The sequence below is a fragment of the Aspergillus glaucus genome (assembly GCF_001890805.1).
Source record: "Aspergillus glaucus CBS 516.65 unplaced genomic scaffold ASPGLscaffold_12, whole genome shotgun sequence".
NCBI lineage: Eukaryota > Fungi > Ascomycota > Eurotiomycetes > Eurotiales > Aspergillaceae > Aspergillus > Aspergillus glaucus.
In genome coordinates this window covers 805058-823501 of record NW_019170464.1, presented here as the reverse complement: position 1 = coordinate 823501, position 18444 = coordinate 805058, and the positions used below count along the sequence as shown (strand labels likewise).

The window sequence follows — 18444 nt, the reverse complement described above, 5'->3', positions numbered from 1 at the left end:
GTTTCCCATAGCTGCGCTTGATTTATGAAGCACAGATTGGTTTCCCGAGCTGACTGCAGCGTCCATGCCCGTCAGCGTTCCCGAGTCCCCGGCCTCGGGAATTGCATGCATCGGTATCATGACAACAAAACAAGGTGGATCCAAATACATGCTTCGAGTTTCCAAGATGGCCAAGTTGACCGAAGCGGTCGTCTTATCTTACTCTTCTTGGGTAAAGGGTATGGCCGAGCCTTGCGAATTCGTCTAGAGCCCGGCCATATTGTGAAGCAGTCCGGGGTTTGGTTTTGTGAGAGTGTATGCGCGGGCGAGTTCGTAAGTCTTCCCATATGATATGGGAATGCTATTAGCTTCCCGGTGGCAAAGCTTCGGAGTACTTCTCATAAGCAAACTAGCCCGAGAAAATCTGGTCATACACCCCTAATAAAGACTCGAGGACCAGATGATACCCTCGACCTCGACACCGCTTCAGTCCACATTTCGGAGCCAGAGCGCCTGTTAGAGTGATACCCAAAACCATGCCTGACTCTGAACCCGTTATCGTGGGCTTGTCCAATACCACGAGCAGCGGAGATGGCAGCCCGGTAGCATACACCGATTCAGAGAGCGGCGTCATCGGCTTGGAGTCGATGAATGATGATCCGCCATGCATCGTGGGAATGGGTATGATTGAGCTTCCTTATCGCAACCAGTTTACAGATCTAACCGAAGATATACAGCATGTCGCCTTCCTGGAGATGTTCGATCGCCTTCACAACTCTGGGACTTGGTCATCAACCAGAAGACGGGCCAAGGCCCAACACCCCCCGTCCGCTACAATGTAGATGGTTATTACCATCCAGATGGCAATCGCAGCGGTGGCATAAACGTTCCTGGGGGCTACTTTATCAATGAGGACATTCGACAATTCGACAATGGCTTCTTCGGCATCAACAACCTCGAAGCCACGTACATGGATCCACAACAGCGCAAACTGCTCGAAGTTGTCTTTGAATGTTTTGAGAGCGCTGGAGCATCGATGCAGAGCATGTCGGGCTCCAACACAGGTGTGTACGTCGGCAACTTCTCAGTCGACTACCAGCCTATGCAGACGCGTGATTCCGACTACCTACACCGTTATACATCGACCGGCTCAGGAGCGACGATCATGTCGAATCGAATCAGCCATGTTTTCAACCTACATGGTCCCAGGTAAAGATGAACTCTTTCTCCCGGTCTGATGATTATGCTTACGCCGGATTACAGCTTCACACTGGATACGGCCTGTTCGTCATCCGTCTACGCTCTCCACCAGGCCCTGTCGGCCATCAAGGTGGGGGACTGCGAGAGCGCGGTCGTAGCCAGTGCCAACCTGATCATGTCACCTGAATTGCACATCGGTGCCGCCAAGAGCGGTGTGCTTTCGCCCACGGGGACATGCCACACATTCGACGCCTCGGCTGATGGATATGGCCGAGCTGAAGGGGTCAACGCTATCTACGTGAAGCGACTGTCTGCTGCGCTCCGAGATGGCAACCAGATCCGGGCCATTGTTCGGGGAAGTGCCGTCAACGCGTGAGTAGTCATTCCCAATCGATCTCGAAAGTAAGCTAAGAATTTCCAGTAACGGCAGGACGCCTGGTATTGCGCTGCCAAGCGGCAACCTCCAAGAGGCTGTGATGCGCAAGGCTTACCAAAACGCTGGCCTGGAATTCGCGGAGACGGACTATGTTGAGTGCCATGGTACTGGTACCCCGGTTGGGGATCCCATCGAGGTGGACGCTGTTGGCCGGTGCTTCTTCCGACCGCAAGAACAAGCACCACTTCTCATCGGATCGGTCAGTAATGGCTCTAATAAAGAAAGTTCAGACCAGAATCTAACCGCAAAAAGGTCAAAACAAACGTCGGACACAGTGAAGCAGCCAGCGGTCTCACATCTGTCTTGAAGGTGGTAACAGCTTTCGAGAAGGGCCAGATTCCACCAACGCATGGCTTGGTAAAACTGAACCCCAAGCGTGAGTTTCATTCCTAACCTAGGATTTATAGCCACATTATGACTGACGGCTCTTTCAATCTAAAAGTCATTCCGATTCTGGAGCAGCGTAACCTCAAGGTCGTGACACAGGCTGACCAATGGCCCCGAGCACTGCGACGCGCCTCGGTGAACTCGTTTGGTTATGGAGGTGAGATAATGTTGCCCTACACAAGTATACAGAATAACATGCTGACGGTTACTAGGGGCGAATGCGCACGTTATCCTTGAGTCGACAGACAGCTATCTGAGTCAGTACTTCCCTGGTAGACTGGTTGCGCAGAAGAGACAGATCGAAAACAGCGACCAGGTAGTCGTCCTTCCTGTGAGCGCAGCATCGTCCAAATCGCTCGAGACACGCGTACAAGATATTTCCCAGGCTGTGTTGCAATTATCCGATGCCGAGAATCTCCAGAACTTGGCCTACACACTCACTAATCGGAGAGACCACCTGCGACACAAGAGCTTCCTCCTCGCCAAATATGAGGGCAGCGGGAAGCTGCTGGAGGTCGTGGAAGACGCGAATAATAGCAGCGATCGCGAAGGGCTACCTTTCGGTTTCGTCTTCACGGGTCAGGGTGCACAGTATGCCGGCATGGCCAAAGAGCTTCTAGCCCACAACCGACAATTCCGGGACACCATCCGCCGCCTCGACGACGTCCTGAAGGCACTGCCAGACCCCTACGCTCCCGACTGGACGCTGGAGCAGACCCTCTTGGACGGTCCAACTGAGAGCCGTATCAACGAGGTCACTCGCAGCCAGCCTATCTGTACGGCGTTGCAGGTTGGTCTTGTTGACTTGCTGCGCAGCTGGGGAGTTAGCCCGACAGCGGTCGTTGGCCATTCATCGGGTGAGATCGCAGCTGCTTATGCCGCCGGCCTCTTGAACTCGGCTCAGGCCATCCTTGTTGCGTACTTCCGGGGCTACAGTGTCGGGAAATTGCAGTCTCAAGGAACGATGATGGCCGCAGGTGTTAGCGCTCAAACAGCCAAGTCCCTCATCGAGACCAAGGAGCTACAGGGAAATGTCCGCGTCGCCTGTGTCAATGCTCCCGAGAGTGTGACGCTGAGTGGTGCCTCCGACGGCATTGAGGCGCTGAGAGCTGAGTTCCAGGACCAGAAGAAATTTGCGCGCAAGCTGGAGACGGGTGGCCGTGCCTACCACTCTCACATGATGAAGGAGATTGGTGCCTTGTACCAAGATCTTCTCACACCATTGTTCGCGGATGCAAACTCGGAGACACCAGCAGCAGCCAGGATGTATTCCTCGGTAGGCCACAGCACCGACGATCTCCGCGTCTTGGAGGGACGCACAGACTGGGCCGCGTACTGGCGCCAGAATCTCGAGCAGCCTGTGCAGTTCAGCGGTGCGCTTGCTAGCTTGACCGAGAAGGAGGGTAGCAAGCTTCACCTGATTGAAGTAGGCCCGCACTCGGCTCTCAAGGGACCCACCCAGCAGATCCGGACATCCATCGGGCTTGACAAGAACTCCCTACCCTATGCGCCGTCATTGGTCCGGAAGGAAGACGCAGATGAATGTCTCAAGAAGCTCGCGGGTACACTCTTCGCCCACGGCCACGCACTCGACTGGAACAAGGTCAACGGCCTTCCAGAGTCGGGCCATGAGCTCGTACCGCTGCACGACCTGGCTCCTTACCCATGGGACTACTCAGCGCCACTGAACTGGGCCGAACCGCGGGCTAGTGTCGAGCTTCGCAACCGCAAGTATCTGCGACATGAGCTTCTGGGCACATCCGCCCTCACAGGGAACGGTATCGACTTCACATGGCGCAACCTGATTCGCCCTAACGAGATGTCGTGGTTTTCTGACCACAAGCTCGAGACATCGGTTGTCTTCCCCGCCGCCGGATACCTCGCGGTCGCTATTGAGGCCGTCTCACAGGTCACAGGCACACGGGGCAAATTGGACGTGGCTTTTGAGTTCCGCAATGTCAACATTAGCGCTGCGCTTATTGTGCCCCCTGACAACGACCCGGCGGCCAAGGACCTGGAGCTGCACACCACCATGTCATTGCGCAAACTGTCGACAGTGAACACATCGGCTGACTGGCACGACTTTGCCGTGTCCTCGTGGGCTGCCGGCGAGACCACGATCCACTGCGCAGGAAGCATCCGCGTGGTAGAGCCACTGACCGAGTCCGCCAAGCATGTGATAACGACAACGGTCGAAAATGACGACGGTTTCGAGGCATCGCCAACGAACCGGTGGTATCAGAAATGGGACGAGGAGGGACTCTGCTTCGGTCCATACTTCCAGTCGTTGACGAGCCTTCGCACTGACTCGGAACGGACCCGAAGCGAAGCCATTGCGTCGTTACGACTGGCGCCTGAAATTCCCTCGAAGACTTACATTGATTCCTACCCCGTCCACCCCATCACTATCGACGCATGCTTCCAAGCGGCTATTCTGGGAGGCACCGCAGGACACTTGCCGTCGCTTCGGGCGTGGATGCCCGTGTTCATCTCCGAATGCAGGATCCAGCCTTCTGCCCAGGCAGCGACGAGTCCCGAGCTCGAGGCCGTGATCCACGCCCGGTCCGAGGAGGTGGGTGTATCGAGTCGCAGAATCGATGCGACCCTGCGCAATGACCGCGGCGTCCCTGTCGTTAATTTGCGAGATGCGCGCATGTCGTTGTATACGGGCAAGTCATCGGCAGTGCAGTCATCCTCTGACGGTAACAACGCCAACCCCATTGACAAGTACATGCAGCGCCAGCCCACGCTTCGGGTGCACTGGAAGCCCGATGTCGCACGTCTGCACCCCGGCATTGAGCGCCAGCTGCAAGACTACGTTGCTGCCTTTGTGGACCAGCAGCCGCTGGACAGTGACTTGCGAGACGACGAGAGCATCGCCGTCATCGCGGCCCTTGTGGATCTCGCTGGCCACAGGCACCCGCGGATGCGCGTGTTGGAGCTGGGCGGCGATGACGTTGGGTACAAGGCCAAGCAATGGCTGGGTATCCTGAACAAGGAAACGGCTTTTGCGCGTTGCCAGTCGTGGCAGGCCGGTGTGCTCGACGGTAATGGGGAGATTGTGGTTGAAGGCGATGGCGAGGACATCAGTCCTTTTGATGTTGTTGTGGTTCCCAGAGTAAGTTCATCTCTTTTTGTTTTGCTATTGGCGTACATGCAATATCTGTCTGACGCTAACAGTTGGAACAGAACTCATCTTCGAAGCAAATCTGGTCACAGGATCCGGAAAGCATTGCCTCGCTTGTCTCTGACAATGGAATTGTTGTTGCTCGGAAGTCCAATGCCGCTGTCGACGTCCTGAAGGCTCTCAAGTTCAACGTCTTGCCTATCGGGCAGAGCGTGATTTTGGCCCTGCGCCCACCGCAGTTGACCTCCCTGCAAGGCCGAAACGCTCTGATTGTGCTCGGCCGGAATCCCTCGTCGACCGTGGCGGAGTTCGCTAACACGCTGGCAGCTTACCTGCGCGACCAAGCCGGTGTTTCTCTCGCAAGTATCGTCCCGCTCGACCGGATTGATACCACTGACATCTCAGAGCACGATGTCGCCATCTCGCTGCTGGAGACGGAGCGCGAGTTTCTTGCCACCATCAGCCCCGAGGACATGGACCGTCTCCGGGCCATTACCGATGTCGTCAGGGACCTGCTCTGGGTCACAGGTGCCAACATGCTGGGCAGCGTCCCGGACCCTAATTTGACTCTGTCGAATGGTCTGTCGCGTGCCCTGATGCTGGAGCAGCCGGCGCTGCGATACACGGTTCTGGACATCGGGCCAGTTTCGCTGTTGTCGTCTACTCCTAATGCCGTTGGAACCTGTGAGAACGCCCTGAGAGCCCTAGTGATCAACCAGGAGAAGGATGACAGCGAGTTCATCCAGCGCGACGGTATCCTTCACATCAGCCGTTTCGGCCCCGACCAGGATGTCAACTCGCTTTTCCGCCGGCGACTGGAGCCCTTGGAATCCTTGGAGAAGCAGACGCTCGCAACAGCCGGTATCGCCCGTCTCTCAATCGGAAGGCCCGGGGCGACAGATAGCATGTTTTTCCAGCAACTGTCTTCGACGACAGCAAAGACAACCCCGGAGGCAGGCTATGTCGATATCGAAGTCAAGGCAGTGGGCCTCAACGCCAAGGACGTATATGCCATTGCCGGCCGCGTGGAAACGCGCAATTTCACCTCTGCAATCGACTTCAGCGGTGTTGTCACGGCCATTGGCGAGGGAGTTGAGCATCTCAGCGTTGGTGACCGCGTCGTCGCCTGGGCGCCCAACCACTTCACCACGACGGAGCGGGTGCCAGCCGGCAGCGTGCACAGGTTGCTCGACCACGAGGAGCTTACAGTCATGTCTACGCTTATCACAGTGTATGGCACCGCGCTGTATGCCTTCAACCAGCTTGCACACCTACGTGCAGGCGAGTCCGTCCTGATTCACGCGGGCTCTGGTGGTCTTGGATTCGCAGCGATCACCCTGGCCCAGAAGAGAGGCGCCATAGTCTACACGACGGCCGGCTCCAAGAGAAAGTGCGAGTACCTAGTCAACGAGCTTGGCGTGCCGGCTGCGCACATTTTCAACTCGCGCGATACCTCTTTTGTCGAGGGCATTCTGGAAGTCACTAACGGCCGGGGTGTCGACGTCGTGCTCAACTCGCTCACCGGCGACCTCTTGCACGCCAGCTGGGCGTGTCTGGCGACCTTTGGACGCTTTATTGAGGTGGGCAAGCGGGATTTGGTGGACGCCGGCAAGCTAGACATGCGTATTTTCCTGCGCAGCTGCACGTTTACTGCCTTTGACTTGTCCGAGTTCTTCTATGCCCAGGATCCTCATAACCGCGCTGTTTGGGATGGGTTGATGGCTCAGGTTATTGAGCTGTACCGCGCGGGGGATATCCAGACTCCGCCGGTCAAGGTGTTTGGGGTTAGCGAGATTACTCAGGCATACCGCACCTTTACTCAACAGGACCGTATTGGCAAGATTGTTATTTCGCTGGAGAACCCTCAGGCTCGGATTCCGGTTAGTACCCCTACTGATATGCATAGTTCTCTGCTAATACTCTATACTCAAACAGGTCGTCCCCGCTAGCTACCTCTCCGTCTTCGACCCAGAAAAGGTTTACCTCCTCATCGGTTGTCTGGGTGGTCTAGGCCGCAGTCTCAGTCGATGGATGATGTCTCGAGGAGCTCGCCACTTCGTTTTCCTGGGACGTTCCGGCGCCGACAAGCCCAGCGCCCAACAGCTCGTCTCGCGTCTCCAATCCGCCGGCGCCAACGTCGACGTCGTCCGTGGCGATGTCTCCAGGGCCGCTGATGTGACAGCCGCCGTGGCAGCCTCTCTCGCCACGGGCCGACAGATTGGAGGTGTCGTCCAAGCAGCCATGGGCCTGCACGAGGCGCTCTTTACCCGCATGCCCAACAAGGCATGGCACACGGGTATCGACCCCAAGTGGCAAGGTACATGGAACCTGCACAACGCGCTGCAGGGCCACGACAACGCTCTGGACTTCTTCCTGCTCACCTCCTCCGTCTCAGGCACCGTCGGCACAGCCACGGAGAGCAACTACTGCGCTGCCAACGGCTTCCTCGACGCATTCGCCCGCTGGCGCCGCTCACAGGGTAAACCCGCCGTTGCAGTCGGACTGGGCATGATCTCTGAAGTCGGATACCTCCACGAGAATCCGGAGATCGAAGCCCTCCTCCTCCGAAAAGGTATTCAACCCCTCAACGAGGACGAATTCCTACAAGTCCTAGACCTCGCTCTCCTCAGCGAAGCAGCCCACAACCCGGGACAAGCACACCTCCTCACCGGCCTAGAACCCGCCGGCGTCCGCCAACTCAAAGCCCGCGGCTTCGACGTCTCCAACCACGGCGTGTTGACAGAAGCCCGCGCCGCCCTCCTAGCCGCCTCCCTCGCAGCGGAGCAAGAAGTCCTCGACGCGCAAAACTCCACCTCCACCTCCGGCTCCAACACCAACACCCCCACCACCGCAGCACCATGGTTCAAGGCGCTCCCCGGCACGGCAACATCGACATTCTCCCTCGAGGCAGACGCCGAGTCGCTGAACGCTGCTATCCTGCGGTTGATTAAGAAGCGGTTTTCGAATTTGATCCTTATGCCGCTGGAGCAGATTGATGAGCGCAAGGCGCTGCCGCAGTTTGGTGTTGATAGTATGATTGCGTCGGAGTTCCGGACGTGGTTTTATACGGTGTTTAAGGTGGATATTCCGTTTTTGGACCTGATGAGTGCGCAGAAGTCGTTGGAGGGACTGGCGGGGGTTGTCGAGGGGAAGTTGGTGGAGGGGTGGAAGTAGCAATCAGGGATCGGTTTTTCGTTTCATTTGTTCTTTTTGTGTAAGTTTTTGATTGTATTTTTGGGGTTTGCGAGCTTTGGTTTGTTGTTGTTGTTTGGTAGACACACGAGCGTAGTAGATTGAATACACGACTTACTGGGTTTTTTTGCCTTGTAGACTCTAGTGATCTTCACATTAAGGATACAATTGTTCTATAATACAATCCACCGGTTTGAAAGCTACTTGGCCGTATTCTCAACAACACGCGAACTCTCCAACCACGTCCCGAATTCATCCAGTCGGGACTCCTCCTCTTCATCCTCCGCATCGATGCCGCGTTCAGCCATGTCCTCGAGTGCCTCACGTTTCTCGTTAGTCTTTTTGAACTTTTCTTTTCCGGACGAGACGTATGCTTCGACGCGGGTGCCGGCGAAGTAGCGGCCGTCCATTACCTGTTCTGTTAGTTTTGCTTGTTGATAGAGAGGGAGGGGTGGGAACTACCTGAATACAAGCCCTGGCAGCTTCCGGCTCTTGAAAGCGCACGCTGACAACGCCCTCTGGTTCCTTGTCATAGAGAACCACGTTGGTTATTTCGCCGAGTTTGGAGCATTCATCGCGGATGTCTTGTTTGATGTCAAGGATGGCGGTGGGGTCCTCCTACGCCTTGTCAGATGTCCGCAATTATCCCCTTAACTAAGTGGAGGCGTACCTTGATTTCATCCATTGTGAACATATGTTTCAGAATAACAACTTTTTCCAACTTCGAGCTCGTGTTCGCCATTATCGAGGGGTCATCGTCGTCCCAGTCCGCCAGTTTACTGCCCAGATCAGCAAATCCCAACTCAGAATCCAAGATGAAGGTCAAGATGACGCACCTATTCAACTTCTGTGTCCTCGCAATAATCTTCTTCTTATCCCTATTATTACTCTGCACCGGCGCCTCGCGCTGACTCTTAAACGAGAAATCCGCAGCCTGCACCCTCATCGCTCCCGTCGGCCCCGTCTGCCCGATTCGAAAATCCGAATCATCAAGCATCTGTATCGCAAGGTTCACAGACTCAGGTCTGAAATATACAACTAGTGCTTCACCCTTGAAGGCCCCGTTGTCGTCGGTGTACATTTTGATGCGTTCGCGGCCGCTGTCGATTTCTTCGGCGATGACGCCGCATTTTGTAAAGAGGTCGCGGATTTCGGCAAAAGTGGCGTCGAGGGGGAGGGAGGTTATGTAGATGGCAGTGTTGGTGCGCTGTTTTTTGGGTTTTTGGGGTTCGTCCTATTACCTTATTAGCCAATTTCATTCCGGTTGAGGTGAATAAATAGCTCACATCGACAGCCTGCTGTTTCCGCTTCTTCTTCAACTGCTGCGCTGTAATCTGCTCATTTTCATCCACGCCTTCGACTTTATACGCTTCTTGTTGTTTGCGGAGGAGGTCTTCGTCGAGCTACACCACATTCCGATTAGCTTTTCCTCCCTCGAACCGACACTGGGTGGTAAAGCACGGGCGCACCGTCTGAATCCACCTCTTCAACACCGAATTCCACTCAAATTCGTTCCCGTCGTCTGTTTCGAGGATGTACTTGTCGTCGAGCTTGGAGAAGGATATGCGCGGGTCGGAGTCGAAGTCGGAGGGGTCTTGGGGGAAGTTGTTGAGGGCCGCGTCGGGGTCGGTCATTGTCGCGGGATAGATAATGGGGGGTAGGTATAGGGGGGGGGGAGGGGGATTGAATAAGTTGGGGTTGAGTGTTATGGAGGTTAAGAGTGAGGAAAGTGAGATGATCCATTTGGATTTCAGTGACGAGACCGAGCTCCGACGAGGGTTGTGATTGGCTACAGTCATTGACCAATCAGAGCGCAGTTTTGTGTACTATGAAAAGAAGAATAAATACATTAAATAATATCACAAAAGAAATCTAGAAAGTAAAGAGTGTATCCCTCAGGAAAAGAATAAAGATATATACAACAGCCAAGAAACGATCATGCACCGCCCACCACCTTCGTCTCAACAGTACTATTACCCTCGATCGGAGTGACAGTGCGTCTCGAAGAACTCTCGTCCACGCCGTTGATTACGTCGCGGGTGATTTCGACGTAGTCGTACTGCATCTGTTAGCAACGGGTCATCTGAATAGAGTGGAAGAAGGGGACGTACAGCAAACTCTCCAATCTCGGCATCGTCAATGCCCATGATTTCATTCTCCTCTGGGGCACGGAGACCGAGGCCGGGGATTAAGTTGATGAGGAAGAGGATGATGCAGCTGCCGACGAACGAGTATGCGAGACCGGACACCGAGTCGGCGAGTTGGTAGCCGAGCTGGATATAGTTGTGGTTGATCCAGCCGCCGTCGATTTCGGTTGAGCCGTCGAGGTGCGCGATGTAGTCACTATACTTGTTAGTTCAGGAAGTTCACAATCAAGATAGAGAGAGGCGTACGCAGCAAAAAACGCGGTAAGAATATTCCCCAAAATCCCCCCAATCCCATGCACTGCAAAAATATCCAACGCATCATCAACCCTCAACAAATACTTGAGTTTCGTCGCATAATTGCAACCCGCAGCCCCCACAACCCCAAAGATAAACGACGCCCACGGCGTCACGAAACCACTCCCAGGCGTAATAGCAACCAGTCCCGAAAGCACCCCTGAGCAAAACCCAACAGTCGACCACTTCTTCTCCAACCTGTAATCCAAAAGACACCACGTCACCCCACCAACACCAGCAGCAATATTCGTCACAACAGCCGCCATCACCGCGCGCAGGTTCGCACTCAGCGCAGACCCCGCGTTGAATCCAAACCAGCCAACCCAGAGAAACACCGTGCCGATGACGACGCTGGTGACATTGTGCGGGCGGTAGTTGAGTTCGTGGGTGCCGTGGCCGCGACGCTTGCCGAGCATCAAGGAGTAGGCTAATGCTGCGGAGCCGGAGGCGATGTGGACGGGTGTGCCTCCTGCAAAGTCTAGGCCGCCTAGTTGGTATACCCAGCCGGAGGAGTTCCAGGTCCAGCAGGCGAGGGGATCGTAGATGATTGTTGACCAGATGAAGATGAAGATGAGGCAGGGGAGCATGCGGCCGCGTTCGGCGACGGCGCCGACTGCGATGGCGACGCTGGACGTATCATTAATATTGTTGACATGTATTAAAGCAAGGGTGGTACTCACGTAATACAAGCAAACATGCCCTGATAAACGCAGAACAGAATATCCGGGACCTTGTCACTGCCAACAGACGGAGCAGCCAGGACGCCTTTGAGTCCGAAGTTGTTCAAATCACCGATGTATTTACCAGCCGTGTGCGAAAAGGCGAGCGAGTATCCCCAGAAGAACCATTGGAAGGAGACCACTCCAACGGACATGATCGAGAGCCATAGAAGGGAGAGGGCGGACTTTCGACGGGCTAGACCTGAGTAGAAGAATCTAATTTGTTAGCTTGCGCTGGCAACTGACAACTGAGATAGATAACATACCCAACTCCGGGAATCATCAAGAGGACGAGCGCGGTTGAAGTGATGACCCAAGCGATGTCACCTGCCTGGTATAATTAGCATTGCGCATTTGTGATCATTATATCTTCAGACAAACATTGTAGTAAACGTTAAGATCCTCCCTCAACGAGTCACCACCAGTACCCGTTTCAGACCCATTATACGGGACCGGATATGCCGACATCCCAGCGTCAACAACCAACGATAAACAACCACAGAATTGTCTCTAAGCGTGAGTCAAAGGCTGGCCCGTTACTGTTATATAGACTCAAGCACAGTCCAGCAGTTCAGTTCCAAATGACAGAAAACACAAATACAAAACAAAGGAGATGACAGACAGGAGGATCAGCCTGATAAATATGCACGTCCCTGCACCGTTGCGACGAGTCAGCCCTTCTACACATACGGAAGACCCCGGGTTGGCCATTGATATCCCAGATCGGGACCAAGCCACCGGATAAGAGGCGAAGATTGCGGGTCTGGGTGGGTTTGATATGCGTCGAGCACGCTCTGGCAGAAGTCAGGAGGAGGACTATTGCTATGATGTATCTGGCAGGACTAGCAGGTGACAAATTGCGATCCTGCGTGATAGAGAGGCTGATAGGCGTTGTGTTATTGATCAACGATGTAATGACAAAATAGGGTGTGAGTGGTTGTAGATAAGGATTCCGTTGACAGCAGCATAACATACTGTGCTTGGCCTGTATAAGAAGCTGTCATTCTTCGTGCACTCGTGTTGACAGGATTATGTGCTGTCAGTCTTGATATCCTCAGGGGCGTCTTATTTATTCCTATTATACCTGGTATCCTCGAGACTCGAGTCCGAGTCTCGAGTACAAGACGAGTCTTATCTTGTGATTGATCAAGTATGTATCTTTGCTTATCAGTATCGTTTGCATTGACCTGTCTTAGCTGGAATGTGCCCGTACGGAACACGGAGTACTTATCTAGCCAAGACCTGGCATCTTAGGCTTCATGATCGTGTCGATTGTACTACATTCCTCAGCTGGAACTGGGATGATAGATCAAGCTGGTCATTAGGGTTGTTTCTCCCGTCTTGCACGGAGTAGAGCGTAGACATCGTCTCTAGTCCGGTGTTACATAGGAAGAATTATAGATTAGCTTTAATTCCAAGTAACAATATGCGATCCAATAATCTGCCAACGATGTACTCTGCATTGTCTACTCTTTGTTATTCCCCTATACGAGACGGGTGAAGTAGAGATAAGCATCTGCCCTCCGATTGGCCCGAGACAAGCCATGTCACTTCCATTTTTAGAGTCTTGGCATCCTGCCTGAGGCATGAATTATATAAAGTACGCATTCTGGGGAAGCAGTCAAATGCACATAGTTGATCATGATCTGCGTGCGTTAATAACACTAAGCAATTAGAAATTATCAGTGCCTTTTTATGATTTAACCTCGAGAACCCCGAAAGACGTCATCAATACCATCATATCTAGAGCGATACTAGCAAGCGAGAGCTATTACTGGCATAGCAAAACTAAACAATCCTAGCATCCCTCACCTCCCCCGGAACTAAAAACCCACCCCTCAAAAACCCATACTCACACCTCCCCTTCTTATCCACGTCAACAAGAACCCTCGTCTGAAAATTATGAAAGACAACCGCCTTCGAACCCTCATCCGTCCCAAGACACAACACAGACCCCGGCCATCCAACTTCAGGCGTTGAATCATCCTCAGTCCTCCATATCAGCGAAGCACTTTGTGAGCGCGTCTCTCGGTCCCAGAGATACTGCGTGCCGACCATTGTTGCCGGTTGGATCTCGGGTTGGTTTCCGTTTGCGGAGGGGCGTATTGTGTAGGCGGGTAAGCCACTGAGGGCTTCGGTGTATGTTGCCCAGCTGGTTATGCGGGGGTTGATGGTGGGGAGTTTTTCGGCTGCTATGAGGCTGAGGTCGTGTGTGTAACCGGCGGGGTATGGGTGGGTTTGGCTAGGGTTGTCGTAGGTGCTAATTATTGTGCCGATCTGGGAGGTTAGTGTAGAGCACGAGTATAGGTTTACGGTGACACTTACCGGTTTAGAGTTAAGGTGCGTGACCTCCTTTCCGACTGGGAAGTCAGGAAGAGGGCAGGGTAGATTGCATAGACGTAGGATGGCGTTTCTCGCGCTTCGAGCCCAGTTACGAAGCGTGCGAGGAATGAGCGATGTGGAGGGGTTGTATACTGAACCATGAGTGACAGAAGTCACTGCTTCAATTCCATCCGGCATGGCCAACCGAAGTCCCAAACCACCCTTCCAATCACGACTGTTGGGCGAGACACAAACCTCCCGGCCCGATTTGGTTGTTTTGATGCTCAAATCCGCACTCACAACATCATAAATTGCACGCAGACAACCAACTTCCATCACCCAGTCACTCCAAAAGATATCCTTCATATTAGACTTGGACTCAAAAAGAACCACCAGATGCCCCGAAACAAGAACCCTCGCCCCAACAGCACGCGGGAACAATTCACGAAGATTATCCAACTGCGTAGGCCTCAACAACTTCCGTGGATTAATAGGTAACCGAAAAAGGAACTCCTCTTTGCGAAACGATCGCGGCTGGATGATACCCAAACGATACAACTCCGAATGATCAACGGGGTATTTGTGGATCGCTCGACCCCCGGCTTCTATCCCTGTTACTCGATCGTGGACTAACCATATCGGCGGACCGTAGCTGGATTCAGAGACAGAAACCCAACGCTGATCTCGAAGAGCTGGATGGTACGTGCGGACGAGCTGCTCATTCTTTTCGTTGGTTTCGGTGACTTGTAGAGCATGGGAGGCTGCTGCGTCTATGGTACCCCATTCCGTGGATGTTGTGGCTGGAATGAGATTAGTGATAGGCTAGTATGGTGAGCTGAGCTTTCTTACCCTTGACGATTTTTATCTTAAATGGTGGCCATGGGTCTTTATTGCCGAGAATGGTGTCGTCCTTGTCGCTTTGCGGGATTGGGGGGTATTGGAAGTTTTGGTTCGCTTCGTTAAATTCGTATTTAATCGGCATTTTGCAAGTAGTGATTGAGGATAGAACAGATAAAGGTCAGCGTTTGTGTAAAGGGCGTAGGTGTCTTCTATATTGATGCCTGCGCAGCAATGCTGTCATTCTCTTCTCACCAGCTCCGATTAGAAAAACAGATCATCCTAGATCTCCTGGCACCTCAGTGTAAGTATATTGATAATATCTAAAGTGATGCAAGATTAGTTTGTTTGTTTCTATTTTTAAATTAGGAGTAAAGACTTGATTATTCTCCTTCTAGACAATACTCGCCTCGTAAAGAAAGAGACACATCAACACCCCTTCATTAAATATTTGGATGTGAATGAACAGGTGTGCAAAAAGAAACCTTTTGTATAGAGCCCTCTGCTGTGGCCATTGAAATGGTCTTCCATGTTCTAGTAATCTGACCCGGCTCTAGAGACTAGTGATAGTCCATGCGGACCCGGGCTGGGTTAATTCACCTATACTGGGGGGTTTGTTTGGGGTTTGCTGCGGAGCACCAGGACAAAGGGCGTTCGTAGCGGGCGTCTCAATGTCCCTTAAGCTTCCCTACGAACGTTGCATCGATTAGGGCTATTCAATAGGGCTCTTGCAATGACGCCAGTATCAATTTTAGCGACGAATATGAATAAAGCCATACCCTTTGATTCAATCTAGAAAGTCTTTCTCTCTATCTGTGTTTTGACTATCCTACAGAATTGTACGAGAAGAGGTAAAAAGAAGCACAAGATTCAAGGAATGCATGCAAGTGTTGATTTGCGTTCATTTCACTTTAATTGTGAAAAATAAAAGCTCCTCAACGTTTTAATGATTCGGCCAGTCATGACTATGCAAGTGCTCACATAAGTGTACGAGATAATCCATAGTTATTGGACATACAACTTCACAGACTGTTAATCCAAGACACATATTCGGCCACATCAACATTCACATCAGGATATCCAGGCCCCACAACCAACACTTCGAGAGATTAGTCCAACCAGAAGCCCATCTTACAACAAAGTCTGCAGCATCTCCACTACAGCCACTCTTTCACCTGCCAATTCACCACTGCAGAAGTCACTTGATGTCACATCCACAAGGCCCCGTAACTCCCTTACAGATGGCATAGGTCCGTATCGGTCCCTGCCGATTTTCTGCAGACCACAAAATTCCGTAGGACGATCAAAAGGTCGATCTTTCCGGACCAAAATCATTATTGAAATATATACGGTATGCAGTAGCAAGGATTGATTCAACTGTTGGGAGCTGGAACATTCCGACCAGTAGATCCGACGGAGAGGATAGCGGATCGGAAGGTGGAGAGGGAAGAGCATAGTGGGTGGGGTCCGAGGAAGCCCAAGTCCCAATGAGATCCATATACGGAGTCCCGATCTACTTGGTACCTCCGTATCGGTACGGACCACAGGGGCAATCGAGCAATCGAGCAATTGATTCTTCCTATGTCATGCTACCCATTTGGCCTGTGTTGACCATCAATAACTGCTCCAGCATCTTTGCCCTCACAGTGTCGGGGAATTTTTATTTAGAGGCCCTAGACCCCTCGCTCTTGAGAAGAATCATAACTCTCGTTTTGCATCCATCCTTCTGGTAAAACGCGCGCGTTCACCTCCTTCCACGGCATCGTAAGCAGTCTGCTGTTAATCACACGGCCTATCCACGCTCTTGTCGACGGCACTGATGCCCCCAAAGATGCCGCCACATTCGTTATGGCCGCATCTGCGAAGGCTCTCCTTGGATACAACTACAAATGCGCTGCTACCCTGATTGGACCTAAAACAGTGATTACCACTGCTGAGTGTGTTGATGAATCCTATGCTAGCTCCCTCGGAGTCCATGAAGGAAGCCTCGATCGAACTAGCAACCAACCACTGTCCGTGTCCAAAATTATTATCCACCCGAGCTGGAACACCAATTCCCGCGGTCATAACTTTGCGATTCTTCACCTTTATGAAGAAGTCACCGATATCTCTCCCGCCACCGGCGACAAACTGACTTTGTACGGTTGGGGAACGACATCCGAGACTGGGAGCGCCTTGTCAAAGACCCTGCAGCAGCTCTCGACTTCTGCTTTGGACCAACTCGCTTGTAATGAGCAGTGGAAATCGACCAATACAATCACATCTGATAAAACTTGCGATCAACCGGCTGATGGAACTATGGCTTGTAAGGGCGATACTGAGGGAGCTGTGGTTACTGAAGATGGGAAGTTGGCTGCAATGATGACGAATGAGAATGGCCGCAATAACCCGGGTCTGCCTGATGTTGATGCTGATGTCACTGAGATGTACTGGATTAAAGGAAACATTGTCTGATTTTCACTTCAGTGCTGGCTTCTTCTACCAGGAAATATGTGTTCTCATATGTCGAGTCCGTTAATAGATGTAGTTATCAACACTATTATTTCAACTGCCCTCTCATCATCCTATGAACAAATTCTCGAATTTTCTATAAGCCCCGAAAAAGCCAGATCTATTCTATTGCAACTAGACAACGCAGCAGAGAGGTCGTCCTGGAGGTTAGTTATACCATTAAAACCATTCAAGGATGAATGTTTGCTAACAATCATAGACTTGGATATAACTCCGTGCTTGAAAAGTTGCGGGTCGTTTTAATCCCGAATTCAATCCACGATGCTCATAAGCCCTGGATTGAGAACTGGCTGGACGACATGGTTGTTCAGAGTTCTTTGACTTTTGCTGAGAAGAAGGGCTTAGAGATATATGTTGGGACAAGTAAGTCAGTGTGTTTTATCTATGAGTAATGATGTTGATTTATTATTTCAGCATTCACGGAATTTGGCGGCAGCTACACTCATTCGCGAAAAGAACCAGATCTCTGTATCAAGCCTGTAGGGATGACTCTTCCGACAGTTGTCATTGAGTCTGGTTGGAGCGAGTCAAGGGAACAACTTTACGAAGACCGTGATCTTTGGTTGAAGGGTGGCCGTGAGTCAGTACAAATGGTCATCATTGTGAAATGGACCCAGAATGCCGCGAAGCAAGTCGAAGGCGATATTGAACTAGTCGATTTGGATACCGATGGGAATGCAAGATTGCTCCAGAGACGAGTAAGTTCACAAAATCCCTACAAGCATACATGAAACTAACGACTGCTTGCTCTAACAGAGCATTTTTCCACCTCCAGGCTTGTCTGAAGCAGCAGACTCGCGGGAGCTGACGATTACGAATGGTCAGCTATGGGGACCTCTGCTTGCCGGCACAAGCGACGCATCTGAGTCTCTCAAACTGAGTATCGACGAGCTACGGATGATTGTTGCAAGGAATATGCAAGTTCACGGGTGTTGTCCTGTTATCTAGGCCAGTCTGTTACATTAACACCCGTGAGACTGATGATAGACCCGATACTGCTCAAATATATATACCCTAGTCGGACCGTATTTCTGATGGCGACCTCAATGTTAGTCGCTCTGGTGATAGCTTATATTTACACTTGGTCTTATACACATTAGAAACATTCTCCCTCATTTTAACTATCTTCTGCAAAGCTATACTGTTGTAGTATGTGTAGGTATGGAAATGACAACCATCGGTACTCCTATTGGCCGGAAGAGCTGCCATGCCTTCAACGGAATTGGCTCGGTATTGAGGGAGCCCAGCCGGAGAAACCGTTTGCTACCATGGTTCTATCTTAAAACGGAGTAC

At 52.1% G+C, this 18444-nt stretch overlaps 6 protein-coding genes across 6 annotated transcripts; 3 read left to right on the top strand and 3 right to left on the bottom strand.

The window, feature by feature from the left end:
• The first annotated feature begins 30 nt into the window (after nt 1-30).
• Nucleotides 31-8443, top strand: ASPGLDRAFT_74985 (type I polyketide synthase). The gene is made up of 9 exons (XM_022549767.1): nt 31-660; nt 717-1188; nt 1243-1551; nt 1601-1814; nt 1868-1991; nt 2058-2159; nt 2215-5120; nt 5192-7009; nt 7065-8443. Exons 1-9 carry the CDS (start codon nt 516-518, stop codon nt 8301-8303), a joined length of 7329 nt encoding a protein of 2442 aa, XP_022400332.1. The 5' UTR covers nt 31-515; the 3' UTR covers nt 8304-8443.
• Nucleotides 8430-9986, bottom strand: ASPGLDRAFT_48189 (U2 snRNP complex subunit CUS2). The gene is made up of 6 exons (XM_022546842.1): nt 9791-9986; nt 9608-9724; nt 9158-9555; nt 8992-9100; nt 8784-8939; nt 8430-8734 (listed from the first exon to the last, which is right to left on the bottom strand). The coding sequence occupies exons 1-6, from the start codon at nt 9953-9955 to the stop codon at nt 8522-8524; spliced, it is 1158 nt and encodes a 385-aa protein (XP_022400331.1). The 5' UTR covers nt 9956-9986; the 3' UTR covers nt 8430-8521.
• Nucleotides 9987-10257: 271 nt separating this feature from the next.
• ASPGLDRAFT_127816 (ammonium permease MEP2) lies at nt 10258-11949 on the bottom strand (the record flags this gene model as incomplete). The annotated part of the gene is made up of 6 exons (XM_022540743.1): nt 10258-10380; nt 10433-10664; nt 10715-11389; nt 11443-11697; nt 11748-11812; nt 11863-11949. 6 exons carry the CDS (start codon nt 11947-11949, stop codon nt 10258-10260), a joined length of 1437 nt encoding a protein of 478 aa, XP_022400330.1.
• Nucleotides 11950-13193: 1244 nt separating this feature from the next.
• ASPGLDRAFT_58697 (uncharacterized protein) lies at nt 13194-14785 on the bottom strand (the record flags this gene model as incomplete). Its single annotated transcript, XM_022548335.1, has 3 exons — nt 13194-13758; nt 13807-14603; nt 14653-14785. The coding sequence occupies 3 exons, from the start codon at nt 14783-14785 to the stop codon at nt 13270-13272; spliced, it is 1419 nt and encodes a 472-aa protein (XP_022400329.1). The 3' UTR covers nt 13194-13269.
• Nucleotides 14786-16488: 1703 nt separating this feature from the next.
• Nucleotides 16489-17213, top strand: ASPGLDRAFT_1493385 (uncharacterized protein; the record flags this gene model as incomplete). The annotated part of the gene is made up of 1 exon (XM_022542026.1): nt 16489-17213. One exon carries the CDS (start codon nt 16489-16491, stop codon nt 17092-17094), a length of 606 nt encoding a protein of 201 aa, XP_022400328.1. The 3' UTR covers nt 17095-17213.
• Nucleotides 17214-17450: 237 nt separating this feature from the next.
• On the top strand, nt 17451-18099 carry ASPGLDRAFT_26510 (uncharacterized protein; the record flags this gene model as incomplete). The annotated part of the gene is made up of 3 exons (XM_022543572.1): nt 17451-17514; nt 17566-17849; nt 17908-18099. The coding sequence occupies 3 exons, from the start codon at nt 17451-17453 to the stop codon at nt 18097-18099; spliced, it is 540 nt and encodes a 179-aa protein (XP_022400327.1).
• Nucleotides 18100-18444: the final 345 nt, after the last annotated feature.

Bases quoted from the DNA above. Each gene is read 5' to 3' on its own strand.
- ASPGLDRAFT_74985 (XM_022549767.1), top strand. From the start codon at position 516: ATGCCTGACTCTGAACCCGTTATCGTGGGCTTGTCCAATACCACGAGC. The intron at 5,121-5,191 runs GTAAGTTCATCT...CAGTTGGAACAG, and splicing joins ATGTTGTTGTGGTTCCCAGA to AACTCATCTTCGAAGCAAAT. The intron at 7,010-7,064 runs GTTAGTACCCCT...ATACTCAAACAG, and splicing joins ACCCTCAGGCTCGGATTCCG to GTCGTCCCCGCTAGCTACCT.
- ASPGLDRAFT_48189 (XM_022546842.1), bottom strand. From the start codon at position 9,955: ATGACCGACCCCGACGCGGCCCTCAACAACTTCCCCCAAGACCCCTCC. The intron at 9,725-9,790 runs GTGCGCCCGTGC...AATGTGGTGTAG, and splicing joins TGAAGAGGTGGATTCAGACG to CTCGACGAAGACCTCCTCCG. The intron at 9,556-9,607 runs GTGAGCTATTTA...ATAAGGTAATAG, and splicing joins GGAAACAGCAGGCTGTCGAT to GACGAACCCCAAAAACCCAA.